Genomic DNA, 24,060 nt, shown 5'->3' with positions numbered 1-24,060 from the left:
AGGTTTAATATTTTGTGGAATAACCCTTGTTTGCAATTACAGCTAATAATCGTCTTTTATAAGACCTGATCAGGCCGGCACAGGTCTCTGGAGTTATCTTGGCCCACTCCTCCATGCAGATCTTCTCCAAGTTATCTAGGTTCTTTGGGTGTCTCATGTGGACTTTAATCTTGAGCTCCTTCCACAAGTTTTCAATTGGGTTAAGGTCAGGAGACTGACTAGGCCACTGCAACACCTTGATTTTTTCCCTCTTGAACCAGGCCTTGGTTTTCTTGGCTGTGTGCTTTGGGTCCTTGTCTTGTTGGAAGATGAAATGACGACCCATGTTAAGATCCTTGATGGAGGAGCGAAGGTTCTTGGCCAAAATCTCCAGGTAGGCCGTGCTATCCATCTTCCCATGGATGCGGACCAAATGGCCAGGCCCCTTGGCTGAGAAACAGCCCCACAGCATGATGCTGCCACCACCATGCTTGACTCTAGGGATGGTATTCTTGGGGTCGTATGCAGTGCCATCCAGTCTCCAAACGTCACGTGTGTGTGGTTGGCACCAAAGATCTCGATCTTGGTCTCATCAGACCAGAGAAACTTGAACTAGTCTGTCTCAGAGTCCTCCAAGTGATTATGAGCAAACTGTAGACGAGCCTTGACATGACGCTTTGAAAGTAAAGGTACCTTACGGGCTCGTCTGGAACGGAGACCATTGCGGTGGAGTACGTTACTTATGGTATTGACTGAAACCAATGTCCCCACTGCCATGAGATCTTCCCGGAGCTCCTTCCTTGTTGTCCTTGGGTTAGCCTTGACTCTTCGGACAAGCCTGGCCTCGGCACGGGTGGAAACTTTCAAAGGCTGTCCAGGCCGTGGAAGGCTAACAGTAGTTCCATAAGCCTTCCACTTCCGGATGATGCTCCCAACAGTGGAGACAGGTAGGCCCAACTCCTTGGAAAGGGTTTTGTACCCCTTGCCAGCCTTGTGACCCTCCACGATCTTGTCTCCGATGGCCTTGGAATGCTCCTTTGTCTTTCCCATGTTGACCATGTATGAGTGCTGTTCACAAGTTTGGGGAGGGTCTTAATTAGTCAGAAAAGGCTGGAAAGAGATAATTAATCCAAACATGTTAAGCTCATTGTTCTTTGTGCCTGAAATACTTATTAATACTTTAGGGGAACCAAGCAGAATTCTGGTGGTTTGAGGGGTTGAATAATAAATGACCCTCTGAATAAACTTTTCACAATTTAAAAAAAAAAATAAAAAAATAAATAACATTCTTTTTTGCTGCAGTGCATTTCACACTTCCAGGCTGATCTACAGTCCAAATGTCACAATGCCAAGTTAATTCCGAATGTGTAAACCTGCTAAATCTGCAGGGGGTTGAATACTACTTGTAGGCACTGTACCTATTATGACCTATGATCTGTTCACATGTGTGGGATTGTTGCAGACACCCTAGGAGCAAAACAGCACATGCTCCATCTCTGCTTCCTGTATTGTCTATGGAACTGCCGGATAGAGCATGCGCACCTCCGACTCATCAAAGAAGGGGCACAACAGAGCCTGGTGCCAAGATTTCTAAACAAAACAAAAATCTGATGTAGTGAATGAAAGAGGGATCATAGAAAAATAAAAAAAAAAACCCAACAAACTAAACAAAACAAAAAGTGTAAGTGTGTGTGTGTATATATGTATATATATATGTATATATATGTATATAGTTTCATAGTTTTTAAGGTTGAAGGGAGACTAAGTCCATCTAGTTCAACCCGTAGCCTAACATGTTGATCCAGAGGAAGGCAAAAAAAACCCAATGTGTCAAATAAGCTCCAATGGGGAAAAAAATTCTTTCCTGACTCCACATACGGCAATCAGACTAGTTCTTTGGATCAACACCCTGTTATAAAATCTAATATAATATATATATATATATATATATATATATATATATATATATATATATATATATATATATATATATATATATATATATATACATACACATATACATACAGTACAGACCAAAAGTTTGGACACACCTCACCTCTAGAACAACTGTTAAGAGGAGACTTTGTGCAGCAGGCCTTCATGGTAAAATAGCTGCTAGGACAGCACTGCTAAGGACAAGCAACAAGTAGAAGAGACTTGTTTGGGCTAAAGAACACAAGGAATGGACATTAGACCAGTGGAAATCTGTGCTTTGGTCTGATGAGTCCAAATTTGAGATCTTTGGATCCAACCACCGTGTCTTTGTAGAAAAGGTGAACGAATGGACTCTACATGCCTGGTTCCCACCGTGAAGCATGGAGGAGGAGGTGTGATGGTGTGGGGGTGCTTTGCTGGTGACACTGTTGGGGATTTATTCAAAACTGAAGGCATACAGAACCAGCATGGCTACCACAGCATCTTGCAGCGGCATGCTATTCCATCCGGTTTGCATTTAGTTGGACCATCATTTATTTTTCAACAGGACAATGACAGCAAACACACCTCCAGGCTGTGTAAGGGCTATTTGACTAAGAAGGAGAGTGATGGGGTGCTACGCCAGATGACCTGGTCTCCACAGTCACCACACCTGAACCCAATCGAGATGGTTTGGGGTGAGCTGGACCGCAGAGTGAAGGCAAAAGGGCCAACAAGTGCTAAGCATCTCTGGGAACTCCTTCAAGACTGTTGGAAGACCATTTCCGGTGACTACCTCTTGAAGCTCTTCAAGAGAATGCCAAGAGTGTGCAAAGTAGTAATCAAAACAAAAGGTGGCTACTTTGAAGACATATTTTCAGTTGTTTCATACTTTTTTGTTAAGTATTTCATTCCACATGTGTTAATTCATAGTTTCGATGCCTTCAATGTGAATCTACAATTTTTAGAGTCATGAAAATAAAGAAAACTTTTTGAATGAGAAGGTGTGTCCAAACTTTTGGTCTGTACTGTATATCTATATATCACACTAATTCAAATTTAGGACATAAAAACGCTCAATGACTTGCTCCAAATATCATGCAAAGACTATAAATGAGGTTAAACTGTTGCCCCAAAACAGTCCTCGTAATCAGGTCCAAAGAAGAGATAGCAGGGACCACACTTTGGGGGCAGATCCACCTGTCATCTATTGGCCTATAGTACCACATGCAGATACAGAATGCAGATGTGAAGTCAACCCTAAGTAGCAGCAAAAATCAATCAGAAAATATTAGTGATGGTCTTCGGAACCATAAGGGGTACTTTGCACACTACGACATCGTAAGCCGATGCTGCGATGCTGAGCGCGATAGTCACCGCCCCTGTCGCAGCTGCGATATCATTGTGATAGCTGCCGCAGCGAATATTATCGCTATGGCTGCTTCACATACTCACCTGCCGTGCGAGGTCGCTCTGGCCGGCGAACCGCCTCCTTATTAAGGGGGCGGGTCGTGCGGCGTCACTGCGACATCACACGGCAGGCGGCCAAAAGGAGCGGAGGGGCGGAGATGAGAGGGATGCCCACCTCCTTCCTTCCGCATTTCAGCCGGGACGCAGGTAGGAGATGTTCTTCGCTCCTGCGACTTCACACACAGCGATGTGTGCTGCCGCGAGGAACAACATCGAACCAACCGTCGCGTCAGCGTAATTATGGAATTCGCCGACGCTACACCGATGATACGATTACGACGCTTTTGCGCTCGTTAATCGTATTATCTAGGATTTACACACTACGATGTCGAGAGCGACGCAGGAAGTGCGTCACTTTCGACATAACCCCACCGACATCGCACCTGCGATGTCGTAGTGTGCAAAGTACCCCTTAGGCCCTGAGTGCACTAGAAAAAGGATTTTTCTCAAGAAATTTCTTGAGTCTGCAAGATTATTGCACTTGCATTCAAAAACCGCACTAATAATGCACCGAAAAACGCATGCATTTTTACAGCGTTTTTGATGCGTTTTTTTCCGCAGGTTGGTCCCTGCGTTTTTTTTTACCATTATCTATGGTAAAAAAAAAAAAAAATCGCAAGTACCTGCAGAAAAGAAGTGACATGCTCATTCTTTTTCTCAAGAAATTCTGTAGAAAGAATTTTCTTGAAAAAAAAAAACGCATTGTGCGAACAGGTATTTTTTTCTTCATAGGTTTTGCTGTGGAATGTCTGCAGAAAGGTTACAACCATTTTCTCAAGAAATTTTTGCAGCAAAAACGCTAAAAAAACCACGGGTAAAAACACAGTGTGCGCACAGGGCCTAAAAGGCAAACGACAACTTGATTACAGAGGCAAAGGATTGATACCATGGCATCTCCAGGATTGTATCTGTTGTCCCTAGAAGCCAAATGTATTAGGAGTCGATGTGATGTGTATACAAAACTAAATCAAATGAATTAGAGCCTCAAATAAGGACACAAAAACATCCGGCTGTTTAGTGAGAGATTTTAACACACGGAGTGATGTATCCGGTGCCCCTAGCAACAGTATTAGCAGTAATTTGATGTTTATACAAATAAGAATATTAAAGGATAAAACATCAAGATTAGGAGTGCACCATTCAGTGGAGGAGTGGGAAATAAATGAGAATAGTACAGACACCTATTCATCTCCCTACCTACTCGAGGAGGTGGACACCCCTGAAATGCGACATGGCGGCCTTGCTCATTCTAGTCTCTCCCTAAATACTGCAGTTTGCCTTGACAAGATACCGAAGCGCAACAGTAGAAGCAAAGTAGGGAGGTCACTCACAAATAAGGCAAATATAGATCGTCCACACATCAGGTTCATGTGCATCATCAACTGAAAGCAACAGGTCACTGATGCCTCAATATGCTCACGAGCATGGATCCTTTCTTCCCAACTTGTTTTACGTCCTAGATGTTCATGAGAGGAGTCAATCAGGGCCAATATGCGCTCCACTAAGACATGACTATGTGAGCTGCCGGATACATACCAGGGTCCAGCCTAATTCTTACGGTTGCTAGGAGCAACATATACATTCCTGTGTGTGTTGTGTCACCTGTCCTTTGTCTCGGTAAAAACACCATGATGGATTGGTTGCAGTATTTAATACTCAAAATTGATTTAATGCTGTATACCCATTAGACTGACTCAATATATTTAGTTACAAAGCACAGTATGTCCATGATACTTTGACTTTCTAAGCTCTTGGTGATTCTGCAGCATTATAAGAGTAGGCCTTATGGTTACCAAGAGCCACTACAGTAGTTTGTCAGTGATATTTGCTGCTACTTACATTTTAATTTACTTTTGCATCCTTAAGATAGCAATCTGTAGACATGTGGGAGAACTGGGCAAAATGGTGTGCTATGCTTTTCCCAGATCCAGAATAGGAGGGCGTTTTTCGTGCAACACTTGAGCCTCATTTGTATTGTTTGTATGATACATGGAGTACTCCATTGAGTTTTTGATTAAACTTTATATTGGGGGGGGAGGTGGGGGGGGTTCTTCCCAAGCTCCAGGGGCCCATTCTCAAGATTGCTGGTGGCACAAGTTGTTGGCCTCCCAACAATCAGCAAAATATAAACTATCCTAGAATAGGGGATGACTTAGCATTAGAAATAGCATGTAAAGAGAGGAGCCCTTTAAATGCAGCCCATTATTCAGGTCGGACCATCATCAACTAACTAAAGTGAAATCGTGTAAGGACCAGAGATGAGTGGACCTGTTGAAGTTCGGTACAGCGGGTGCAGCCAGACTTTAGATAAAGTTAAATTCTGGACTCGCCCCAATGGAAGTCACTAATTTGGCAGTTTGGGTCTTTGCACACATGCAGCCATAAACAAATCACTTCCAGGAGGAGGGTGGGCAAGGGTTTTTTTGGGGTTTTTTTTGGTGCACACTACATCAGATCATGCCGTTGTTACCCCGAGTGCCACCCACTCAAACACTGCAAGCGGCTCGCACTGGACTGCGCATCGAGCTTGCCGAACACAGCGATGCTTACGCGAGTGGTTTGCATCTGTAAAGCACCTGAATTCTGCTTTTTTTGTAAAGATTATTTTCAATACGAACACAGAAAGTCGGGTTCGCTCATCTCTACTAAGGACAAGTTCACAGAGTGTTTGCCATTACATAGTGTGGTTCCATTGACTTGAATGATTACGTAACTTCCAATATACGCTACCACTCGCAGCATGCTGCGCTTGTTTCTCAAAGAATCGGAATGGGAAAAAAAAAAAAACACTGATCGGCACTACCTGTGCCGCCCCAGCAGCAGTCGAACTGCTCGGACCCGGGTTTGCTGTGGCTCGAGGGTCTCCGGACCCGGTGGCTTGCGGCCACTTCGAATGGAAGGGGATATTTACAGGGGATAAATGTTCGTGACGCCACCTGTGGGTTGCAGTAAAGGGGAGTACCGCCGCTGCCGATGGGAGTACCGGGGAAGATGGTGTAGGGCAGTCAGACGTCAGTCCCTCCGCAGGTAGGTAGGGAAGGCCCCGGATAGTGGGGATTTGGTGAACGGGTAGTTTGCTTGGCCTTGGGAAGCAGGGTGCAGGGGTTAGATTACTCACTGCGGTGCTCGTGGTGTTGGATCAGGTGGATTAAGCAGACACTCACACAGATGGTAAACCAAAGTCTCTAGGCACCGCAGTCTCTACGGGGGGAGCCCGTCCATGTCCCGCTCCCACCAGTGTCACTTGGCAAGTCCGGAGCCCTGCCTCCGTGCACAAATTGTTTGACAGTTGTGGCCCCTTGGCTTAAAGCTTTCGGGGCCCCGCTACCCGTGTGTATGGCAGCTGTGCTCTTGGTGGCTGGAACTTGGGATTTTAGTGGGTTGCGTGTTTTGGAGAACCAAATCCCCCGCGTTGTGCTGACGCCTCCAACCCTGAGCTCTTGGGGAAAGTTCATAAAGAGACTATCCTCCACAGGTTAATTATCAGGTTGCTTGAAGCTACTGGCCAATGTAGGGTCCTGTACCCCGCCGTGCTCGGTACCGGTAAGGTGGCTGGGCTTTCTGGTGCCAACAGTCCTCCTAGACTGCGTGTGTTACACTCTTGTCCAGTGTTCCTAATACTGGTCCCCAACTCCTGTGGTCCCGGACCACCGTCTGCGACCCAACCTGTCGCTTCCCTCCAACTCCCCTGCTCCTCACTCTCTGAGGGCTACCACTGAACTCACTACCCCCCCTCCCACCACTCTGCTTGACCCCTAGGTGGGCGGCCGTGCTCCAACTTGACCAATCCACTGGTGTGTCTGTCCAGCCCTGGTGTGAGGTGTGGCTGGGATTTGTAGTGCAGACCACAGTGACACTGTTGATGGGAACCTGGAATCACGGGGGGGGGGGGGTAGGCCCTGCATCCTGGGGTACAGGATGCAGTTCCCTGTAGCACCTTGATATAGTCAGGGGCGCTACATGCCCAACAGTATTGCAGTGGACCAAGTGCTATCTGATAAAACATCAGATAGCACTCATCAAGAGTTATACACTCGTGTAAGCGAGGCTAAAGGCTTAGTTTCTCCTGTGATGGCGATAGAAGTAAATTTCAAATTGCATCCTGGTTCCCCCACAGATTGAGGGAATTTATTATAGGAGAAGAATATCTATTAAAAGGAACCTATCATCTGAAAAACACTATTAACTTGCAGATATAGGGTTAAACTTCAGGTTAATATTGTTCTGAACCTGCCTGTGAGGAAGTTTGTATTTCTCCTGGCAGCGTAAAGGCTCCAGTCATAGGGTTGGCGCCGTCATCGCTCAGTGTATAGTGAGCGGCGGCTGTAACCACACCCCTTACACTAAATGACAGCTGGATCTACAGGTTCAGACCACTATTAACTTGCAGATTAACCCCATACTGCAGGTTAATAGCCTTTTTTCACATGACAGGTTCCCTTTAGGCTTTTAATGGTGCAGATATAACCAGTTGGTAGTTACTGGCCTTTGAAATTTCTGTAAATTGTGGACAGTGACCAAATGAGTAAAAAGAGATTCATTCTGCTCAAACCATGAGCAGCATGCATCAGATACCAAGGCCCGATTCATAATTGCCTTTGCACCTTTTTTTGTCTAAATTTGTGCATTTTTCAACTTTTTTGTATGGCCACAAATTGATACTCTGTTTGTATTTTAAGTCGATTTTCTATGTGCTCGCCTGTGTTTCTTTGCTTTATGAATTGTGAGCGGAGTTTGGCAATCCCACATGTTTTTGCCTGATGCAACAAAAAAAAAAAGTCTCAAAATTTGGTGCGACTTCACTCCAGTCTCCCCTAATGTAGTTTTGAGCATATCAAAATTTTGGAAGAAATTTATTGCAACTTTTGGTGCCAATTTAGTAAAAAAAAAAAAAAAAAAACAAACAGTTCTAGACTGGAAAAAAAATCCCATTTTTAACTTTGCGCCAAATTAATGAATCGCATGTACCATTTTGAGAACTTTAGCTCCCAAAATGGCAAATATTACCACAAAAGACAAAAATAGAGAGGGACTTAAAATCCAAATGATGAATCAAGGCCTAAGTACATTATTGCAGCCATGTACGTTTTACTCTTCAACTCTGGCGTGGATTATGCATTCTGTGCTCAGAGGGGGCCCACTGGGAGCTACAATACAGCTAATTATATCGGTGACACTGCACCTTTAAATATATTGGCTTGGCCGCGTCATGAGGTTTAGGTCCTATCATACAGCAGCACTTTATGTGCAGAGGATTCCCTGCTGTTCTTCCAGGACCTGTGCCGGCTCTGCCTCCCTCTTCCTCTGCTGCACACGGAGCTCTGGGCTGATGGTAAGACTCAGAGAGGATCTAAGATTGATACCATGTATGTAATGAGGTGATGTGTGTGGAGGAGGGGGCTATTACATTGCAATGTGGGGGCCCGATACCATGTATGTAATGAGGTGATGTGTGTGGAGGAGGGGGCTATTACACTGCAATGTGGGGGCCCGATACCATGTATGTAATGAGGTGATGTGTGTGGGGGAGGGGGGCCTGATACCATGTATGTAATGAAGGGATGTGTGTGGGGGAGGGGGCTATTACACTGCAGTGTGGGCACCTGATAACATGTATGTAATGAGGTAATGTGTGTGGGGGGGAGGGGAGCTGTATATTATAAGAACCTGACAACATATATGTAATGAGTGGATGTGTGTGGGGGGGCGCTATATATTATAAGGGCCTGATAACATGTAGAGTGGGCTTATCATACTGTGTATAGGGGAGCAGTGGGCCCATCATACTTTGTATAGGAGAGCTATGGGCCCATTATAATTTGTATAGGGGAGCTGTGGGCTCATTACACTGTATATAAGGAGTTGTGGGCCCATCATTCTTTTTATAGGAGAGCTATCGGCCCATTATAATTTTTACAGGGGAGGTGTGGGCCCATCATTCATTTTATAGGAGAGCTATCGGCCCATTATAATTTGTACAGGGGAGGTGTGGGACGATCATTCTTTTTATAGGAGAGCTATCGGCCCATTATAATTTGTATAGGGGAGGTGTGAGCCCATCATACTGTGTATAGAGGAGCTATGGACCCATTATACTGTGTATAGGGAAGTTGTGGGCCCATTATACTTTAGAGGGAGCTGTGGGCTCATCATACTCTGTATAGAGTACTGTGGAGACATTATACTTTGTATAGATAGCTATGGAGATCATTATATTGTGTACCTGGGAGACTCAGGAGACATTTTTAAATGATAAGTAGTGGACACTTAAGAAGCATTATTGCTATAGGGGCATTCAGGGTAATTTGACAATCACATGAGTATAAAAAAAAAAAAAAAAAAAAGTTAAGCGACATTGGTTTAACATTTCCACCATATTGGTCTTGGTCCCAAAGTCGCTATTGCAGTAGTAGCGCTGGCACTCCGGCACCGTAGTTTGTGAGCGGTGTAGTCAAAGCTCACCAGCTACAGCACGGGAGTGCCAGCGCTACTAAAGTCTAAAAAAAAAAAATGGGGCCATTATTACATTCTAGGGGCAAAATGTGGACACTTTTCTAGGGCACTTTCCACGGGCAATAATAATTTTGAGGGGCCAATTTTACCATCTAGAGAGCACAAATGAGGCATTATTACCATGTGGGGGTACAGCGGTGGCATTACTATGTGGGGCAGTAAGAGGAGCACTGTTATTGTACCACACAGCAGGTGCAGTAATAGGGGCACATATGGCAGCAGTGGCTCAGTATTGGGGTATCAGGAGGATAAGGGGTTTGTGCAGGTCGGGAATAGATGGGTTTGGGGATGGAAATGTGAGAAGTCAGATGAGTCTGTGTTGTAATTTCTGCAGTTGAGCCCTGGCTGGAGAAGTCGTCATGTCGGGCTGGGCCAGAAAGAAAAGACGAGAAAAGTGAATGAGTTCATCAGAAAAAACATTAGCTGTAAGTCACCACCTATAACTGTACTATAATCTCTCACATGTACTGCAGGACCGATATCTACCACTATATGGTCACCATATGGCGGTAATATCAGTGTTGGCCTTTGTGTAGATTTATTTTCAGTAACCGCGTGGTCATCTGCTGAGGTTCCTCTATACCCATTATTAAAGCCTGATACTATAGTATTACCAGGTTAGGGGCCCATTCAGATGATTCACCCCCCCTGAGCTGAACCACTAGCTACGCCACTGGGTCTCTGTCTATGTGTGAATGTAGGGAGAGGCCCATCAGTCTAGGGGAGCGGGATGGGAAGAAGCCCCTGAGGAGCCGCCAGCTTTCAGTCAGAGTCATGCCCGGAGCGTCTACCATCACTGCTCAGTATACAGTGAGTGGCGGCTGCAATCACACCCCAGCACTTAGACAGTATGATCTGCACAGATGTACTGCAGAGCAAGCTATTTATCACTCACTGGGTGCGATTACATCCGCCACTCACTGTGTACTGAGCAGTGATGGTAGACGCTCTCGGTACGTCTCTATGACTGTAGAGCTGCGACTCCAGGAGAAAATAAGTTCATTTTCTCCAGGTAGCCACACTTTCAGTATGGTGGCCGGAAATTAGCCTGAAAATTAACCCTTTATCTCCAGGTTAATGGTGTTTGAAAACATGACAGATTGCCTTTAAATTTTGCAGTGTTTTAGGGTAAACATACAAGTCTGTAATAACGCAGCCAGTGTCTGATTCATGCTGCTGTTTCAAGCAGAACGCCTATCAGGTTTCTTTTAAATGCCCCATTAATTGTGTAGCCAGACTTGCCTCTAACGCCTCCTTCACGCGTCTGTGTTTCCGGTACATGTGGCATCCGGTTTTTTTTTTTTTTTTTTACGGATACCACACATAACCATTTTAACCTATGAAGTTGCTCACTTGTACGTGTTTTCACATCGACCATGTATGTATGTGAACCACACAGAAACATGTCCAGATTTTTCCAGCAGCACGGATGACAAGAGCCACTACAAATCTAGGACTCCATGAAAAATACGTACAGCACACGGATGGCATGCATGTGCCTCCTGTGTGCCATACATGTCTAACACTGCAACGTATGCGAGAAGTTTTGTAATTTCATTTTCTCTATTTAGACTGGAAAAACACAAGTGTCGTACAGATGGAAAACACCAATTACACCAGTGCCAATTATTAACGTATGAGTTTTATACGCATGTGTGAGAAAGGCCTTAATAAAAGTAACTTCCAGACACGTGCTCCTTTAATACACCTAAATAGAAGCCTACAAAGGTGATCCATCTGCTGATGCCCCACAAATGCCCCCAAAGAAGCATGCCAGCCTCAGATACCCTCTAGTACAGTGTTTCTCATCTCCAGTCCTCAGGACCCACCAACAGATCTTGTTTTCAGGTTTTCCTCAATATTACCAAGGAATAATTCCATCACCTGTGAAACATTAAGGAAAACCTGATGAGGAAAACCTGATGAGGAAAACCTGATGAGGAAAACCTGAAAACATGATCTGTTGGTGGGTCTTGAGGACTGGAGTTGAGAAACACTGCTCTAGCAGGTTTTGGTGTGCACTCTGAGTAGATCGAGGTGCCAGTGAACGGGTTATGTATAACCACATGTGAATTCCCTGCACACTCTTATTCCAATTTTATCAAGAAAAAAAAACTTATTGGGGAGTATAAAAAAAATCAAAAAGTTGGACGACATTGGTTTAACGTTTCCACCATATTGGTCTTGGTCACAAAGTCGCTATTGCAGTAGTAACGCTGGCACTCCGGCACCGTAGTTGCTGAGCTGCGTAGTCAAAGCTCACCAGCTACAGCGCGGGAGTGCCAGCGCTACTCATGTCACAGTGACTTTGTGGCCAAGACCAATATGGTGGAAACATTAAACCAATGTCGCTCAACTTTTTGATTTTCTACTCTCACCAATAAAAACTTTTTTTCTTGAAAAAATTGGAAGAGTGAGCAGTGAATTCAGATGTTCAGATACCCTCTACACAGATCAGAGGTTTGCTAAGCAATATGGCAACTAAACGTGATCCAAATTTTGACTGCCACCGATTCCCAATAGATGTCTGCCACCCACCTCCTCTAAAGTCCTATTGAATTTTCCCATCAATGGCCATTACTTTCTGCCTCTGGCCATTGGTATCGATGCATTGGTCAATAACTTGTGACAGTCACTATACAGTCCCTCGCCTAAACTGTCAAAGGTAATCCAGCTCTTTACAGAGCAATAACGTGAAAAGCCTTTATATAGGAATAATAATAATATTTATTGACTTATATAGCGCTATTAATTCTGCAGCACTTTATATACATTAGCAACACTGTCCCCATTGGGGCTCATATTCTAAGGGGTACTTTGCACACTACGACATCGCAAGCTGATGCTTGTGATGCCGAGCGCGATAGTCCCCGCCCCCGTCGCAGCAGCGATATCTTGTGATAGCTGCCGTAGTGAACATTATCACTACGGCAGCGTCACATGCACTCACCTGCCCTGCGACATCGCTCTGGCCGGCGTCCCGCCTCCTTCCTAAGGGGGAGGGTCGTGCGGCGTCACAGCGACGTCACACGGCAGGCGGCCAATTGAAGCGGAGGGGCGGAGATGAGCGGGAGGTAAACATCCCGCCCACCGCCTTCCTTCCTTCCGCATAGCCGGCGTGAGCCGCGGTGACGCAGGTAAGCTGATGTTCCTCGCTCCTGCAGCTTCATACATAGCGATGTGTGCTGCCGCAGGAACAAGGAACAACATCGTACTATCGCTGCAGGGAAATTATGGAAATGTCGGACACTACACCGATGATACGATTACGATGCTTTTGCACTCGTTAATAGGATCAAAAAGGATTTACACACTACGATATCGACAGCGATGCTGGATGTGCGTCACTTTCGATTTGACCCCACCGACATCGCAGCTGCGATGTCGTAGTGTGCAAAGTACCCCTAAATTCCTTATCTGTATGTCTTTGGAGTGTGGGAGGAAATCGGAGAACCCGGAGGAAACCCACGCAAACACGGGGAGAACATACAAACTCCTTGCAGATGTTGTCCTTGGTGGGATTTGAACCCAGAGGCCCAGCATTCAAAGGCTACAGTGCTAACCACTGGGCCACCATGTATTTAAATGTCTTCCACTTTTAGCTCTTATGTGTCCAAATGGGGAACACAAAATGTGGCTCTGTGTTTAATACAAAAGAATTACCACTGTGGGAAATCATGTCTAAGTGTGAAAATAAAATGTTAAAAAGATTACATCCAATAAGACAAAGCATCTAAAGAAAACCCAGGGTGATATTTACTCTTGCTCTAAATTTAGAAATACTGCAGACCGCGGATATACCGATTACATTTAATATGCCGCCGTAAATAGTGGAATAAATGTGAATAAAATCCTCTTAGCAATAAAACGCTCGTTGAAAGCATTGTGCTGCAGGATATGACCCAGTGCTCATTTTGCTTCTGCTTTTCTTCTGCGTAGGGTTTTAAAATAGTCAGAGCTGAAGAATAATGATCTGTCAGTAGGACTGGGATAAAAATGTGTCACTGAAAGTCTATATCCACGCAGAGATATATTCTCCACTTACTGCTTAGTCTTCCATTTTCTTGATATTATTGGATATATGAAAATGTTTACGTAACCGGCCGTTCTCTGCAGGAGAGGCGGCTATTATTAGAGACACGTCTATACACAGGCCGTTCAATAGCTTGGAGAGTTGGAAAATAGCACATTAACAGCTTTGATTAGTTATACAAGACGTGGGAGTAAAGTACTCGCGACGTCACAGCGATCCCACGGTAAGAACATGTAGAGTACATCAGGGTGGGTCTACAGAGCATACGCACACAAGACGAGAAGCTTCAATGTGTGTATATAGATGTAGAACAATAGACAATGTTGCAACTAATATAGTGTTCTCATAGGGGTTTTCCAGATTTTATGAGTTTGTCCAGGAAATATACTGCAGTATTTGGTAGAGGCTATGACACCAGGTGTGTAGTGGTATTGTTCTGCGCCATACATTGCTTACATCCAACTGCTGCCAAAGGAAATAAAGGTTAGCTCAGGGTTGTCAAACTCAAGTACACAGAGGGCCCCACATAGTCCTCCTTACAGATTAATGGACCTCAAATTGTCTTCCACACATAATAATGGGTCACAAATAGCCCTTCATACAGAGTTTTGGGATCCACTTAGTTCTCCATACAGCGTAATGGGCCCAACATAGTCCTCCATACAACGTAATGGGCCCCACATAGTCCTCCATACAGCCTAATGGGCCCCATAAAGTCATCCATACAGAATAATGGGCACCACACAGCCCTCTATACAGAATAATGGGCCCCACATAGTCCTCCATACAGAATAGTGTACCCCACATAGTCCTCCATAGAGACAGACCCTACAGAGCTCTCCATACAGAATGATGGGCCCCATATAGCCCTCCATACAGAATAATGGGCCCCACATAATCCTCCATACAGAATAATGGGCCCCACACAGTCCTCTATACAGACTAATGGGCGCCACATGGTTCTTCATGAAGAAAAATTCCCCCCCCCCCCATGGTCCCCCATATAGAATAGCACGGCACACCACATAAAATCATCCTGCGGGCGGCCGGAGTGTGACATATGTGGGCTAGGCCATCAATGTTAGTCTTGGGAAAACTCTTAAATTACTTTTACTCCCTAGGGATAAAGTACAGAATAACAAAATGAGTGAGCTTTACCAACCACCGTTGCTCCAGGACTGCCTTTCTGCCACTACATATGGCCTTTGCTAACAGGCTGCAACAGCAACATCACAGCTACAATATGTGACTGCTGAGCTCAGTGGTCTCGTCCCAACGAGAATAGTATCACCACTGAGCCAAGTGATTGGCTATAATTGCGAAGTGTTCTAGATGTCACGTCATCACTTCTGTTGAGAAAGACTGGAGCCAGCGGCGGAGAGGCAGTAGTAGTGCTACGTTAGCTTAGTACATATCATTTTGTTATTTTTACACAGTACAAGCCTGGGGAATACAAAAAGGTACATTTGGGAAATCCTTTTATTTTCTGAGTCTGTGCATAGTTTTAGTTGGAGAGAGTGAGCAATCAATGTGGAAAAGTAGACGGCGTAATGGAGAACGCGAATACTGATGGCTGTGCCCTAACTCCAGAGACACCGGCCAACAGCTGCTATTGTGCGGAATAGCGGCCTCATTTGCTCCAGGTTAAATGGATTATTTTACAAAGCATAGTGAATGAATAAGAAAGCATGTAAAGCACGGCTAGGGCGAGAATGCCAAGGTATGCAATGACCTTAGGGAACAGTATTTCATATGACTAAAAGGCCAGAAAGACATCAATGGGCAGGGTTTGTTCTCATAAGACAATGGGCATCTTTGTGCATAACTTAATTTCTTCTCATATGTCCTAAATTTGTAAGGAGACAGAACCTGTGTAGAAGTGCCGAGACTTTCACTAATCTCTCAAAAGACAAAGTTCTCCATTGACTTCAAGAGAGCACGGTTACGTATGCACCGGGTCACCTACTTCAGAAGAGCATGAAGTGCCTATATCTGCATGACATTACATCCCTGCAGTGATATCGGTGTACATGGGGCTCTTCAGGGGTGTAACTATGATGACCTGGCCTTTAAATAGATTTATTTAATCTTTTATAAATGGGGATCTTAGGAACGCCATAATGAAACCGCAAGATCCACCACGGTCAAGTTTACCCACAATGAGTTTTTGATGCGGTTTATTGTTTCTGCACAAAATTTTACAGTTCCAGCAAAGTGGATTGCATAATAGAAGTCTCATACCCACTGTGCATATTTATTTATTTTACGCTGTTAAACTGACCTACGGTGCTTGTCTGACGTGTTGTGGATGGCTGCAGAACTGATGAAAAAAATCTGCAACATCAAAACCTCACAAAAAACACAGATTGTGGGAAAATAAACTTAAGGCCATGTTCACACGTTGAGTATATGGTGAGGTTTTTTTTTTTACCTCAGCCGGACATTAACCCCATGAGCCCTGGTCGCCGCTCCTTTGTATAACATTCACCAGTCCATTCATTCACAGAATCAGTAACTTGAACAAAGGGATTTCTTTCCAACAACTTTACTTGCTAACTTTTGTACACGGTTATCATCATCACTATTCCGCACCCTGAGGGCGCCACTTCTGACCCCAGTGGGGTTCTCTTTAGTCTTCACTACTTCTTGCAATTTTCCGGCTGATGGCTCCCCTGGCACCTGGGACTCCGTAAGATCCTCTAGGCTCCTCATACCCGGCTCTGACTTTGCCATTTGTGGCAGTCTCGCTCTCTGTTCCCACATTGGCTCCCACTCTATTATAGGGACACACTGACTATAAACTTACAGCAGGTGAATCGTTGAGAATTCTTTCCAGGGTACAGCCGCCACTCCCACCGTCCGGACTACTACCCCAGCTGGGAACGCAATATCTTTGGACCTGCTGTGGGTTCAACCCTGAGGATCAGCACTAATCAATATCTTTGGGGCTTCTTTGCTCTTTCTCCATCCTGGGGACTCTCCTCCTCTTGGCCCTTTTATACCCTTCGCAACCTCCCTGCAACTAACCCCTTCCTAACCAAGGAGCTCAGGGAAGCGGTCTCTTAGGCCACGCTGCCACCTGGTGGCTGCACAACATCTTGCAGCGGCTTTATTAGACAGACACATTCCAATACACAGTTGGCCACCTCCTTGTACCCTCTACATTATTATACTTTTCCTTGGATTGTCCCACTTCTGGTTTTGGCTACAAACAAACAGTGAGGTAGAAAACTCACCAAATACTCAATGTGTGCTTATCTACCAGCTCCGGTGCCTTGGACGGTGGTTCATCCCTTTCAGTCTTTTTCCAACATGGTTACCATCTAAACTGATTGCAGTGTGAATACTCCTTTTGCATTTGTGCAATTTTTTTGTTTGCATTAATAGCGCCATGTTGTGTTGGCTATTGAGTTCCATTTTATCACTGAGTTTCCCTTTCACCATTTGGTCCGTTATTGTCAGAGTTGGGTTTGCTTCCGGTGTTGGATGGCGAGTGATGGGCAGTGTGAGGTTTAGTGTAGCCTTTTTTAGCTTATGGTGATTAACTACAAGCCCCTTTTTCTTACCATCACACTAGGACAACCCTGCCACGATAATTAGGGTCCCCGGCCGAGCGTTACAAAGTTCCGGCATACAATAGCAGCACAATATTGGAATATGCCTTCTGCAGCTCTGCATTATTTATTGTGGATAAATTGCTTGGCACAATGTCAAGCTGTGTTGCCATAGAAACATAAATAAACAATAATGCAAATTCCAACAATAGCGCACGGATTTCCTGAAAGGCTTACATTTTAAGTCTCAGTGCAAAATATAATAAGACATAAGGAGGGAAGGGGGGGGGGTAGAAAACAATCACTTCTTAAAATGCTTCTATATAAATGTGTTACTCAGCAAAAAAATAATATTTTAAATGCATCCAAATTGTCAAATGTAAGAAACCATTTCATGTTAATTGGTCATAACCAGGTCAATGTTTATGTCTTGAAAAAAATCGGTCACCCATCCAGTGAGTATAAAGCGGGCTTTACACGCTACGATATATCTAACGAGATGTCGGCGGGGTCACGTCGTAAGTGACGCACATCCGGCATCGTTAGTGATATCGTAGCGTGTCACAGCTATGAATGAGCAGAAATACACACCTTCTCATTCATCGCTGACACGTCACTAATTTTCTAAAAATCTAGCGTCCCGTTGTTCATCGTTCCCGAGGCAGCACACATCGCTCCGTGTGACACCCCGGGAACGATGAACTGCAGCTTACCTGTGGCCGCCGGCAATGCTGAAGGAAGGAGGTGGGCAGGATGTTTACGTTCCGCTCATCTCCGCCCCTCCGCTTCTATTGGCCGGCCGCTGTGTGACGTCGCTGTGACGCCGAACGTCCCTCCCCCTTCAGGAAGTGGATGTTCGCCGCCCACAGCGAGGTCGTTTGGAAGGTAAGTACGTGTGACGGGGGGGTTATAACATTATGCGACACGGGCAAGAAGGGGGGCAGGTGCAATCGAAAATGCGATCGCACGAGAAATCGACACATGTAAAGCAGCCTTTAGATCAGTGGGGTCTGACACCAGACACCCCCACCCACAAACACCATAGGCTCGGCTCAAAAATTGGACCTGGCTCCATTTATTGCATAGTGGGCGCTGAGGAGAACAGCACATCAGCCCCCCAAAAAAAGAGAACGGTGTGCGGTTCTCATCAGTGATCACTACACATTAAACAGAGCTGAACATCTCTGATGAATATTTACCTCAAGCCTCCAAACAAGCTAAAAACAGCTGAGAGGTGGGAGTACCGGGTGTTACCCCCACTTATCTGATATTGATACTAACGGTAGGTTATATATATATAATGCAATCAGTAAAATATCCAATACAAGTTTTATTTTTATATGATTGTGCCCTGTGTGAGTGTTTAAATGGTTCAATTTGAGTTTTTGAGGGTGACAGACTTTCTTTACAGGCTACCTATCACGAGGCTTTTCCCTTAAGAGCTGCGGCTACCACCAGTGAGTTTTTATCCAGAATCAGTGGTCGTCCCTCACTGATGTATAAGTTATCACCGATCCTGTGAGTAGTTGATAAAGAGGTATTCCTTGTGAGAAAAGTTAAGTCATTTATAAGATTAAAATGTGCATCTGCTCTTCCAATATTAAAGTGGTTACCGGCACCTTGCACCCCCATCAAACAGCTGCACTCGGTCAGAAATGCTGAGTTCTGGAGCTACCTCGTCTTCTGATAATGGCCGATTACTTCACATCCAACTCCCATTCAGATCAATATGAGGTAGATGTGTAGTACTAGGCTGCGGCCACTATCAGAAGAAGGAGCAGCTCTGGAACTGAGCATTTTTGGCTGCCTGCTACCGCCGGGACCGATAACAGCTGATTGGCAGGGTACCGGGTGTCAGACCCTGGCCAAACAAACATTGATGACTTATGCTAAGGACAGGCCATAAATGTAAAAGTAGTGGACAACCCCTTTAAGCAGCATATTGCAATTGCTATTTACAATACAGTGGAACCTTGGTTAACGAGAACAATCCATTCTGGGAGTGTGCTTGTTAACCAAGTTACTCGTTCAGCAAAGCAAGATTTCCCATAGGAAATCATTGCAATACAGACAATTCATTCCACAGCTTGTTAAATGTCCCATCCTGGTCCCCTATTGTGTCATCCCACACACACACAAACGCACACACAAAACACACACAAACGCACACGCACATATTATGCTCACCTTACCTTCCATTCTATCGTCGGCCTCCTGGGACTTGCTGTTCTCCGGTACGGGCTGTGTATCGGGTTACCATAACGACGAGGGAGGAACTTCCGCAGCCAGAGCGCTGATGTCAAAGGCAGGAGACGCTTGCCTCTGATTGGCCAGCACGCTGCCTTTGAGTAGCGGTGACAGGAAGTTCCTGCTTCGTCGCTATGGTTGCCAATGCACAGCCTGGAGTGGAGCGGAGCGGCGAACTACAGGACCCAGGGGGCCGGCGATGGAACTGAAGGTACACATATGCTCACCTTACCTTCCGTACCATCGCAGGCCTCCTGGGTCTTGTAGTTCGCCGCAAGGACGTCGCGATGTACCGGCGGACTACAAGAACCATGAGGACGGCGGTGGAATGGAAGGTAAGGTGAGCATAATACTTTATGTGCGTGCGTGTGTGTTTGTGCGTACATGTGTGTGTTTGTGTGGACTGCAAGTGCGGGTCAGAGCGTGGTGGATGTACGGAACCGGAAGTGTGTGCGGTGAGGATTTTGCTCGTACAGCAAAGCTTTCTCGTAAACCGGGTTACAAATTTACAGAAAGCTTTGCTTGTTAAGCGAAATTCTCGTTAAGTGGGTTACTCGTTAAGAGAGGCTCCACTGTATTAAGCTCCTTTTTTGCTATCTCCCTTTGTTCTTACATCGGTGTCTTCAACACCAGAGCAATGTAAGTTACTAATTAGCATAAAAATACAGATAATAATAATTAAACTAACAAATAAATACATGTTTTCATATTGCAGTGATATGTAAATTACCCCTCATACCACCAGGACCAAATACAGACATAGGCCTACTTAACCTATATCTTCACATATAGGTGGAAGTGCTTATTATACTCAAAGCTGTATATAGACTCTTATGTGTTACTCGTCCCACAGCAGTATAGATCATTGCTGTGAACATGCGCCTGAAAACCTCTGCACCTTGTCCCTGTGAGCACGCTATTACATTGTATGTTTTTAAGAAGATTTGACTAAAGTGTTTGACGTTTTAATCAAAACTTGAACCACATGAAATTAAAAGGGTCTCCACGGAATGTGTCACCAGGTTTTTGCTCCCCCATCTGAGAGCAGCAAAATGTAGAGACAGAGACCCTGATTCCAGCGATGTGTCACTTACTGAGCTGTTTGCTGTCATTTTAATAAAATCAATGTTTTCTCTGCTGCAGATCTAGCAGTTATACAGAGCTCATGAATATGCTGGACTACCTGCAGCACACCAAGTAGTCCTCTAATGACAGTCTCCTCCTGATTAAACAGTGATTTTATCAAAACTATACTAAGCAGCCCAGTAAGTGACACATGGCTGGAATCAGGATCTCCGCACCTACAACATGCTGCTCTCAGACTAGGTAGCAAACATATGGTGGCAGATTCCCTTTAAATGGAGATCTGCTGTACAAAGTGAAAATAAAATAAAGCCACCATCTATATAATATCCTTGTGGTCTTCATGTTTTCTTGTATTTTTTTCTTACCTTCAAGCTCTTCTTTTTCATAATGGATATTGAGGACGGAGCTGGTTCCCCCTTGATCTACAACAGCCTCTTCATCAGATCTCTGTTAAGCAATATAATAAAGTGTCATAATTAAATATAATAATATACAGTAGTACAAGTACATTTGTCAAACCTAAGTGATTACCTATTGAAATCTTCCAGACAGAGAAACCGTTAAAACCGCAAGACTAAATCATCCCGACATTTCATGGTTAGGTTTCATGCTTCACCATAACATTTTTATGATGCGCCATGTTTTTCTAATTCTTTTGCTATGTTACACTGACACTTCATTGTGCAAGATGAAGGAGAGCACTAGTCCTCACAGCCTGAACACAGGTTCGGAGAGAAATGTATATTTTTCCTTACTTTTTCACTAGTTGAGGTGTGAAAGGAGAGACTTTCTTTACCGAGACATAGGCTACCTTCAAATTACCGTAATAGAAGAGCAGATATACAAATACAAACCCTCTTTAGCCACTAAGGACTAAAAGTACATACACTTTTCTTTTTTTTTTTTTACAAATAATCCACATAATATTCTTCATGCATTTGTTCATAAACAATGAATTTTAAGCGGGCTTTACACACTGCGACATCGCTAGCCGATGCGTGATTGCACCCGCCCCTATCGTTATGCCGATATTTGGTGATCGCTGCCACAGCGAACATTATCGCTACGGCAGCGTCACACGCACTTACCTGGTCGTCGTCGTCGCTGTGACTGCCGAACAATCCCTCCCTCAAGGGGGAGGGACATTCGGCATCACCGCGACGTCACTAAGCGGCCGGCCAATCAAAGCGGAGGGGCGGAGATGAGCGGGACGAACATCCCGCCCACCTCCTTCCTTCCTCATTGCTGGCGTGTGGCAGGTAAGGAGAGGTTCCTTGTTCCTGCGGCGTCACACGAAGCGATATGTACAGCCGCAGGGACGAGGATCAACTTCGCCCACGCGACAGCAGCGATATTTGAGAATGGACCCCCATGTCAACGAGGAGCGATTTTGGCCGTTTTTGCAACGATCCAAAATTGCTCCGAGGAGTCACACACAACGAGATCGCTACAGCGGCCGGATGTGCGTCACAAAATCCGTGACCCCAATGAGATCGCTGTAGCGATCTAGTAGCGTGTAAAGCCCGCTTAACACAGACTTGTATATTGTAATTATCCCTGAGTAAACCTACCAAAACTGGAGTTCTGTTTAATGGTATTAAATTTGAGAACTACTCAGACATGATTAGATCTCAATAAAATGTAAAACACGTTGCGATAACCGGACATCGCATGAAGCACTAAGCAGAAAGTCGGGATCTCTAAGATTAAAAAGCCATACCAAAACAAAAAAGTACACCGAAGGGATCTGAATGTACTTGTATACAATATCTTTATGAAAACCATGCCAAATTTACCACTTATTCTGTGACACATCTGTTTCTCCTTCAGTACAGTAAGTAAGGTTTTACATTTCTTATCCAAAATCTGTGAAATGTTTTTAGCTCTGTGGTAGCAAATTTTAAATTAATTCCAAATCAAAATCCATATACAAATCAAGTGTAGAGAATATAGTCAGTGGGGTTGTATAAATCAAGAAGCTCTGCTGTTTGGTCCCAAGACAGATGGGGTTCAGAATGTGCGCATGTGTGGCAGATATCAGGTGTTGAAAAGAGCATAATACTTAAGGGAATGTCACTAGTTTTTTCTACTTCATCTGAGAGCAGCATAATGTAGGCAAAGAGATTCTGAAACTCTTAGATTATAGGGTGCAGCTGTTCTGACTTTATTTCAGAATTGAGTGTAGCAGAGCTGGGAGCTGCCTACATCAGGTCCTCTATAGAGATTGTGCATTGACTGTGAGGTGTCAATCACAGCAGGAGGCATGCCAGTCTGCTCTGCATGTGCAGAGGAGTCACACAAATGTTAATCACAGCGCAATAAACCCTTTAGTATGAGTAAACAATAGCTCACACAGATAAGAGAAACACAGCCCTTTTTTCTTTTTAAATCTTCTGTCCTCAGCTTACATTGCAAACTCCTGGTCACAGATTCCCTTTAAAGGGGTTAGCCAAGACTTTCTTTTTTCTACGAGGCTAAGTATTTAAGGGTTTAAGGGTTTCCTACCAGGCTAAGGGTTTATTAACAGGCAGTTGGTAACTCTCTGTTCTGCCTGCTTCGATCGATCCTGGTTCAGAGCGGTCAGACCGCTCCTGCTGGCGATACTCCTGTATCCTGTGATGTCACATCTACAGAGCAATTCCTTCGCTTCTGCTCTGTTGAAGAGGCATCACTGCCAACTTCATGTTTATTGACAAGGGAGCCAGCTGGCATGATGTTGGCAGTGATGCTGCATCACCAGAGCAGAGCAGAAGAGAAGAAACTGCTCTGTTGATGTGACACCACAGGAAAAAGAATCACCATCAGGAGTAGTCTGAGTCAGTAGAGAACATCATAAAGTAGAACAAGAAGAAGGTCAGCAACTACCTGCTGATAACTGCTTAGCCCAATAGAGAAAAAAAAAGTCCCAGATTAATCCTTTAAAAAAAAAAAAAAAAGTCAGTCCAACTAGAATTATGAAACAAGTGTTGAACATAACAGATGCAAAATAATTGGCTGCTTTTGGGTCCTTGAAGTGAGAAAGTCCACTACAGGTTGATCTCATACATCATACAAATGTTGAGGCAATGTGGGGAGTGCGCCTTATAGTCTGAATGTAGCGCTGCGGGGAATAAGGGTGCTGCGGTGGAGCAGATCATCGGGGGCATGCACAGGCTGTAGTAGCGCCTGCCGCGACAACGTGGACCCGCTCATTTCATATGCATGTGTGACGCCCTGGCCAGACCAGGTAGTCACAAATAGGGCCCCGCATTACACCCTTCCCTC

The 24,060-nt window shown here is 44.7% G+C and overlaps 1 protein-coding gene across 1 annotated transcript in view; it reads right to left on the bottom strand.

Annotated features, from left to right (window-relative positions):
- The window catches only part of SLC4A8 (solute carrier family 4 member 8), a 324,851-nt gene that overhangs the window by 136,065 nt on the left and 164,726 nt on the right, over window positions 1-24,060 (bottom strand). Inside the window, exon 2 of the mRNA XM_075337135.1 lies at window positions 21,162-21,243. Within this exon, the coding sequence (XP_075193250.1) occupies window positions 21,162-21,243 (82 nt within the window). The remainder of the gene's footprint in view (window positions 1-21,161; window positions 21,244-24,060) is intronic.

The sequence above is a fragment of the Anomaloglossus baeobatrachus genome, chromosome 2 (genome assembly GCF_048569485.1).
Source record: "Anomaloglossus baeobatrachus isolate aAnoBae1 chromosome 2, aAnoBae1.hap1, whole genome shotgun sequence".
Taxonomy (NCBI): Eukaryota; Metazoa; Chordata; class Amphibia; order Anura; family Aromobatidae; genus Anomaloglossus; species Anomaloglossus baeobatrachus.
Note: the sequence above shows the minus strand (reverse complement) of the source record. Positions and strands in the feature narration are given on the sequence as shown.